The sequence below is a fragment of the Electrophorus electricus genome, chromosome 3, assembly GCF_041902795.1.
Source record: "Electrophorus electricus isolate QZ-2024a chromosome 3, ASM4190279v1, whole genome shotgun sequence".
NCBI classification, from domain to species: domain Eukaryota; kingdom Metazoa; phylum Chordata; class Actinopteri; order Gymnotiformes; family Gymnotidae; genus Electrophorus; species Electrophorus electricus.
Window position 1 is genome coordinate 4,637,633 of NC_137499.1, and position 8,185 is coordinate 4,645,817.

The 8,185-nt window shown below is 44.6% G+C and overlaps 1 protein-coding gene across 2 annotated transcripts in view; it reads right to left on the bottom strand.

Annotated features, from left to right (window-relative positions):
- Nucleotides 1–8,185, bottom strand: part of cp110 (centriolar coiled-coil protein 110) — an 8,951-nt gene continuing 766 nt past the window's right edge. The window contains exons 3-11 of one of the 2 annotated variants that reach the window (XM_035523673.2): nucleotides 8,021–8,143; nucleotides 5,750–7,898; nucleotides 5,022–5,290; nucleotides 3,750–3,941; nucleotides 3,473–3,589; nucleotides 3,194–3,292; nucleotides 2,808–2,924; nucleotides 1,801–1,883; nucleotides 1–395 (exon numbers count right to left, since the gene is read on the bottom strand). In XM_035523673.2, the coding sequence (XP_035379566.2) occupies nucleotides 278–395; nucleotides 1,801–1,883; nucleotides 2,808–2,924; nucleotides 3,194–3,292; nucleotides 3,473–3,589; nucleotides 3,750–3,941; nucleotides 5,022–5,290; nucleotides 5,750–7,898; nucleotides 8,021–8,143 (3,267 nt within the window). In that variant the 3' untranslated portion in view covers nucleotides 1–277. The remainder of the gene's footprint in view (nucleotides 396–1,800; nucleotides 1,884–2,807; nucleotides 2,925–3,193; nucleotides 3,293–3,472; nucleotides 3,590–3,749; nucleotides 3,942–5,021; nucleotides 5,291–5,749; nucleotides 7,899–8,020; nucleotides 8,144–8,185) is intronic. The other variant, XM_081709948.1, reaches the window with a different exon arrangement.

An 8,185-nucleotide genomic window follows, 5' to 3' on the forward strand; every position in this document is an offset into this window, starting at 1 on the left:
TGGTGCACAGGGCACTGATTTTCTATTTTATTAGATGTGAAAAATAGAAAATAAAAGTAAAAAATACAAGACTGTTTAAGAAACTTTCTTACTAAATTTCTCTTCTGCTTCTCAGAATAGGCTTACCAAAATAAATATGTAAAAATGTTTACAAACAAAGTAAAAACAAAGCAAAAAACATTAAAACACAAAGTGGCAATACACCATCAAGGCACAGGTGTTGGTGTGAACATGGAAGTTGATTGTGTAAGGGAGAGCCAGACGACGTAGACGCTCTTCACCTTGGGCGCCTGCATGGAGTGGTCTTCTTTGGAGCCCTGCAGGGGTTCGGCACAAAGGTCTGGCTTTCCTGTGTACCAGTCATCTTTGTCCTTTCTGCTGCTTTCTTCCGTAACCTGACCACAGAGCCACCAATCAAGAAATGACATCTTGGCGCAAGAAAATGGATCCTAAAGGCCTGCATGCACTTAAGAGATGGGACCAGCTTCTCTGTTTTTATATATACAGTCATGGCCAAAGGTTTTGGTTTTCACAAAAGTTTGCTGCTTCAGTTTTTATGGTGGCAATTTGCATTAACTCTAGATTGTAAAGAGTGATCAATTGAATTGCAATTAATTGCAGCCATTCCTTGTCATGAAAATCTTAATCTTAAAAAAACTTAATCACACAAATTACTATTCCAGCCGCTGCATTTCAGCCCTGTCTCAAAATCATCACTTATCTTTTCGTTAGCTCAGGAGAAAGTTAACCAGGACAAGGCAGCAATATCACTGTCATGCTGATTAGAAGAGCAGACTGGTTGCTTGAAAAGGGTGGTGGTGCTTGAAGTTTTCTTCTGTTAATCATGGTTACCTTCAAAGAAACGTGCAATCATCATTGCATTGCATCAAAAGGGCTTCACAGGCAAGGACACTGCTGCTTGTAAGATAGCACCTAAATCAACAATTTATCGAATCAATAAGAACTTCAAGAGATGTTCAATTGCAGTGAAGAAGGCTTCAGGGCACACAAGTCAGTCAAGCAAGACCATCTCCTAAAGAAGATGCAGCTACGGGATCAGGTCACCACCAGTGCAGAGCTTGCTGAGGAATGGCAGAAGACAGGTGTGAGGCAAGAATGGGTTGCCGTCAGTCAAGATTTTGCCCCGTAACTGATGTCCGACAAGGCGATTGCAGAAGTCTTAAAAATGAAGGGTTAACACTGTAAATATTAAGTCTTTGCTTACACTGGATGTACTTGGCAATAAAAAAACTTATGAAATACTTATAACTGTACTTCACTATACCATATAAACATCTGACAAAAGGATATTAAAAAAACTGAGGTAGTAAACTTTGAAAACCAAAATTTGTGTCGGTCTCAAAGCTTTTGGCCATGACTGTGTGTGTATACACACACACACACTTTTTTTTTTTTTTTTTTTTTTTTTTCATTGTTTGTGTCTGCCCTGCCTGTCTTCTCAAGTGAGACACTGACTGTTAGAGGAAAGTCATTTTAAATTATCGACACTGAGTGAACATAGTGGTTAATAATTACAGGCACAAGCATAAAGTTATGTTCTGCGTTTACATATCTTGCACCTTCACAATTATTTAACTAGTGCTATTGTGAAAGACATGTTTGTGTGTCCTTATACTTTACATAGCTTATAGTTCAACTGATGTCACATTTGAAATAATTTAGTGGTAATTTGATTACTGACATGCAAATAAGTTCATACTGCATGTATGAAAACAGACATGCTCTTAGTCATGTGTATTATATGTATGAGGCAGTGCACAGTCTCCAGAGAGCACTCACATCCCTGTCCTCTTCCTCTCCAGGGCCTTCCTGGTGGCAGTCGAGAGGGAGCCTCTGCATATGGCCAAGGCCTTCTTATTCTCCTGGGAAGGAAAAAGCATCAGTCGAAAAACTGCAAACTCTCACAATGAAGAACACTCACAGTTGTAAGTCTTTAAATGAGAGCTTCTGAAATAATTTATTTGTTAAAAGGTTATATCCATTTACTGAGACTAGGCAACAGGTAGAGAATTTTCCTGAGGCTTTGTGTTCTGGGAGAATTTAGGGAGTTAAAGTAGGGTAAGTATCTGCAAAAATGAAGCCCTAAAATTTGATCCAAATCCACTCATTAAAAGATGACACTTTATTGATCAGGTGGGAAACTGCTGAAAAAAAGAGTGAACTGTAGGCAAAGCCAGTAATGATCTCAGTTCTCAATGGCTAATTACAGAAAAGTGAAATTCAACCCAAATTTAAAAAAAAACAAAAAAAAAGATGAAGCTTTCCTTTAAAAATGCATTTAATGCTTCAGATTTTTTAAATTATTAATGAGATTTTATGACCCACACTGGTCACTAAATGTATCCTTATACAACCTCTAGTTATGTTTGCATCAGTGTACAGAATGTGAAATACACAGTGACATTTCAGTGACTGTTGCATTCCAAAATTTTGCTTACCAATTAATTATAATTACTGAAATTAATAAGTGGACACGAACCTCAAGTGATTTCACTCAAATGAGAACCCCCCCCCAAAAAAACCCACTTGAATTTGATAAAGCCTCTCAAACCACACTACAAGCGAGAGTAGCAGAGCCAGCCACCAACAGCTGACTGTAATCGTGCTCTGCCTGAAATTTTCTCGTACTGAGTGGTTCAGGCGAGGACTGAACGCAGCTGCAGTCAGCGCATAAGTGCTGTGTGTGCACTGTGCTCAGATGAAGCCTTGTGGTTCAAAGGTGTGAGCTGTGAGTCGGAGGGGTCGGCGCGGGGTGTGTGCAGCTGGAGCCACGGGGCTTCCAGTACCTTGTGCCTGAGCTCTCGCTCCCTGGTCAGCTGGCGATCCCAACTGATCACCTGCATCCGCTCTGCAGGACTGAGGCTGAAGAAGAGGTCATGCAGCTCATAGCGTGTTGAGCGTAACTGTAATGGACAGATGGCAGGGGGGATGGGGTTGGTAACATTCTGAGTCCATGATTTATGATTATTACATTCATGGGTAGGGAAAAACAAGTTTGTGGAAACAGGTTAAAGAAACAAGTTTTAAGATGGTTAATGACTATAGCTGATAGCTATAGCTGACAGCTAATGAGGCAGTGTTATGAAAGGGTGCTGGAAAAAAAAGAAAATGGGATGACTGAGTGAATTCTATGAGCAGACCAAGTACCGTGTTAGTGAGTGCGTCAGTTTACCTGTAACGTGACTCTCTCCTGCAGGAGCTGGTCCTGACGGCTGCTGTACTCTCTTCCTGGAGTCTGAGACTGGAAGCCCTGGAGGAAAACCTGGGTGTCCTACAAGTGGAACAGTTAGGGTGAAACTACAGCCTTAATACTGGCACAAAGGGAAGTAGTGTAGTTGATGAATCTATATGTACTTTCAAAATTGTGCTTTATGTCTTGAGAAGAAAAAAAAAAACCCCACATCTATAGCATAGCATATACAAGTGAAAGTGAGGCAGTGCACTCAGTCACCTTGATGGTTCTTATGAGTTGAGCCACTCTTTCTGTACGGAAGAGCCTGCGGATCAGGTAGCCTTTCACTGCTGCTGCCACCAGGGGGCGATAACACACAGGAAGACAGCCACGAGACTGAAACAGCACGAGCGCAGCACAGACAGACCACAAGGAGGACAGAGGAAGGAGAAATAGGGATAACGTAAACTAGCATCAGCCTATACTTTTTGCCGTAGCACTGTGCGGCTGCGTGGTGTTAAAGCACTGGGTTGGAGCTGCGAGGTGGCGCAGGTACCTGCGAGACATCACAGGAGCCTGTGAGAGCACTCGTTTCCGGCAGCACCAACTTGCCAGGGTAAGGGGAGGAGGCGAGACACTCAGAAACAGAGGTGGGGGGGGAGGAGGTCACCGTGTCCTCCAGGCGTGAGCCCATGGCAGAACACAGGAAGGACACACTACGGAGGAACTGGTATCTCGCTGCCAGTGACTGAGAGAGAGTGAGAGAGAGCAAGAGAGGGAATAGATGAGTGAATAGAAAGAGGTTGAAAGAGAAGCAGCGAGAGATAATGGATGGAGGTATGGGAGAGTGGACGTTCAGAGGCAGAGGGCAATGGGAGAAAATAAGTGAATGAATTGTGAGAGAATGGGGTCAGTGAAGGACAGTAAATCAGGCAAGGTAATGGGGGAAGATGGGTAGCTTATCCACACGCATCACCAAAGAGCGAATGAAACTACATGCGCAGAGCACGGTAAGGGTCAGCCACACATGAATTACAAAATGAGCCATTCATTTTCTGTGTCAACTCCAACAACATGGCAGAGTTTTCTCCTTTCCAGAGGAACACCCCCAAACACACACACACACAACACACAGAGAGAGAGAGAGAGAGAGAGAGAGAGAGAGAGAGAGAGAGAGAGAGAGAGAGAGAGAGAGAGAGAGAGAGAGAGAGAGAGAGAGAGAGAGAGAGAGAGAGAGAGAGAGAGAGAGAGAGAGAGAGAGAGAGAGAGAGAGAGAGAGAGAGAGAGATGCCAGACCCCATTATAAAAGCAGGCTGTGTTCATTAAAAGCCTGTTAGGTGCATAAGTTACAGCATGTAATTCATGACGTAAGGACAAGCTACAGAGTACGGAGAAATGGCTGCCATCAGGGGTGCCCTTGGAGTAGAGCAACACAGACCTAGCTGGTGCTTTTCCATGGACCCTTTCCTCAGGCCTTGTCAGACCACATTTTTGATTTTTTACACACTTATATTGTCAGATATAATTCCCCTCAAACAGAAAATAGCAGGTTTGCCATGGAACTCAACTGAATCCAAGGGGTAAAAAGGTTAATGTGATTATATGGGAGAGTTTGTCAGAAAAGCTTTTAACAGGACATTAAAGAGCCGTATAACCAAAAATATCATTTAGGTTGTAAAACGTTTAGAAATAGCTGAGTGATGACTGCACAGCTTTTGAAAACTAGTGTTTTAAAATGCTTTAAACATCTTCCATGGAGCTGGAGTGGTGTGCCATAACTCTCATGTGGAGGTACGGGAGCACAGAGAGCGGCGTTACGTGGGCTCACCTGTAGCAGCTCCTGCTGCTGTCTCTGCTCCTCCTGCAGGTCTGGGACCTGTGGCCCGGGTGTCTTCCTCAGCTCCTGCTGCTGTCTCTGCTCCTCCTGCAGGTCTGGGACCTGTGGCCCAGGTGTCTTCCTCAGCTCTTGCCGCTGTCTGTTCTCCCTATGCAGATGTGGGACCTGTGGCCCAGGTGCCTTCCTCAGCTCCTGCCGCTGTCTGCTCTCCTTCTGCAGGTTTGGGATCTGTGGCCTGAGCTCCTTCCTCAGTTGCCAAGCTGCCGACATATCGCAAGCACACAGTGAGGGCCCCTCCATCTGGTCACCACAAATCATCTGTTTTTATCACAGTTTGGTCGTGTCATTGAGATCGAATAACTAATCGCTGCAGAAAATCGTTAGGTTGTGCAGAACGCTGCTTCACGCAGAGTACTTAACAGGCATCACGATGGAGTCCAAACTATTATCTTTCCATTATCGTTACAGCAGGGGTATTTATCAAGACGTATTATTTTAAAAGGATCGTAAAGCCAGCTTGACAAAATAACGCTCCTCTGCTTGTCCAATGTTATTTAAATCGAGGCAGAGCATTATTAAGAAAACCATCATGGGAATAGACATTCTTCTCTGATTTTTTAAACAGCCCAAATCACACCATTATGACAACCTTTATTATTATTTTTTTTTTACTACTTTTTCTGTTACATCTCGAAAGGTTTCAGACCAGCTGCACTCACTTTTATGTGTGCTGTACTGAGGTCGCCCATCATCCATATGCTGTCCTGATGCGTCACCCTCTTCTGTGTTCATCAGCAATCTGCGTTTGGCCCGGGACACACCCTCCTGCCCTCCTAGCTCTGGAGTCAGCTGCTTCCCCATGGGCCCTGCCTGCAACCAGAGGCCTGAGGGAGAGTCCACATCATATGATCGATTAAGGGAGGTGCCACTGAAGGAGTCTTCAGCTGTTTCAGAGCCCTCCTTCCTTTCTCCTGGTTGGTTGCTGGAGTCATTTTGGGTAGGCAGTCTCTGAGAGTGCTGCTTTGAGTCATCGATGGTGTGAAACACCTCTGGCACCCTCATTTTCTGCAACAGGGAGGTGACGCAGTGGGGCTCATCGTGCTCTTTACTCTCTTGCCGCATCCCACAATCCTCGCCAGTGACTTCCTTCTGTGCAGTCATACTAAATGTAACCATACACATAGGCTTACTGCCAGCAGGTGGACTGACTCCTGCGTTTTCTGTCAGTACTGTTCCCCGGGAGGAGTCGTACACCATGGCTGTCTCTTGGGGATCATCCACCTGTGACTCTTTAAGTGTTGACTCCAAATCTGAGATCAGTAGTTTAAGGCTCAACAGGTTAACCTCTAGCTGAGAAATCTGTTCAGCTTGATGTACACTGCTGCTCAGAGGTATGGTCTCCTTGGCTCCGGCTGCCACACACCCAGTTCTATCTCTGCCTAACCCGCATGGCCCTGATGCTGCCTCATCCACACACACAGGCCTCTTGACCAGGGGCTTTCTGGCTGGGCTGGACACGCCACTGCCTTTTTTACTGCGCACTGGGCTTAAGCAAAACTTGGGGGTAGGGACATTCTTGAATTTTTTCCCCAATGTTAGGCAAGGCCTGGGCAACATACTACCTGCTTTCTTGCCCTTAGATTGGTAGAGACATTTCGCAGAGGTGGAAGCCACAGATAAACTAGACTGAGGTGGACTGTCAGCTATATGTGGATGGTTTGAGCCAGGTGGCAATGCTTTTCCAGTCATACTACTTGTAGCGTTTGATGATGACGTAATATTAAGGCAATGGTCAAGTGCACCCTCAAATTTAGTAGCACCTGTGATTTCAACATCGCTGACCAGCTCACCGAGCCCTACGATTTCTTTCCCTCCAACTTGTGCGCATGTCTGTCCATCCTGGCTTAAAATCTTCAGTTGGAGTGCCTGATTCTCCTGATCCTTCCTCTTTTCCCTGTTCCTTTTAAGCTCAGGTTTCCCAATCCCCGCTGGGATGACTTCCTCATTCTCCTTGTCGGACAGGCTGTGTTTGTCAGCGTACCCAATTTCACAGGCTTTCAGAGCCTTTGCCTGACTGCGCAGCAGACGCTGACGTCGCCGGTGCTCTTGAGATTTCTTCAGAAGGTTTTGCAAACTCATGCGGTAAGGCCCGTCAGCTGGGTCCACCTCCACAGGCGGGTGTGCCGGCTGCTCTGCTACATGAGGAGATGGAGGCTGGCTCGACGCTGTACACTCTTCCTCCAGGACCTCTGCATCTACTGGAGCATGACTGATGATGTCACTGACCTTGTTTGTCATGTTTGAGGAATTTAAGAAAAAGCCACCAAAATCTGAATGTCTGCCCTCAGTGCCCACTGTGGTAATAGCAGTTCCCTCAACAAAACTGGAGCCAAAGTGTGAAGTTTCATTGGTTACATAACCAGATGAAAGTGCTTGGTGGCTTACATCTGAAAGAGGGTGTTTGCCAGAATATATCTGAGAGTCAGGTTCATAATCTACACTGACCTCAACAGCTTTCTCTGGCCTGCGTCTGAAAAAAGGAACTTCTTCAAATAGAACAGTTTTGTGGCTGCTCTGAAATGAATCCTCTGCTTGTAAAGGTCTAACGTTTAAGGTTGTATGACCACCACAAGCTGTATATGCCAAAGGATGGTTGGGAGGGATTTGTAACTTCTCACTGCTTATTTTCTGAACAGATGGGAGAACAGGGGACAAGTTTGAATTCCAGTGGTTTGCTTTGATTTCATTACAATCATCTTTACTTCCAGGGATGTATAAAAAACTATGGCATTCAGTGTTGGATGGAGATGTAAATGATGTTGCTCTTGTCTCATTTCTAAACTCCTCAAATGTTGGAGCCTTTCGTAGCTATAACAAATAAAGAGGAAGAAAAACTATGAATCACATGGCATAGTATAACAATACAGCCTGGAACATGCTGAAAAGAGTAACATAGAAAGATTCAACTGTTAATCTGTTTTATGCTTTACCTCAACACTGTCAAGAAACGCTTGTATGCAAGACATCCGAGACACCGAAGACATATTCTTTCTATATATTCTAGCAGCTGCTTTTCGGAGTATTTGCATTTCTTCTTTCTGATCCTTGTTTAGCTGAAAACAAATTAATCGTTATATTTTATCGTCCAGCATGCA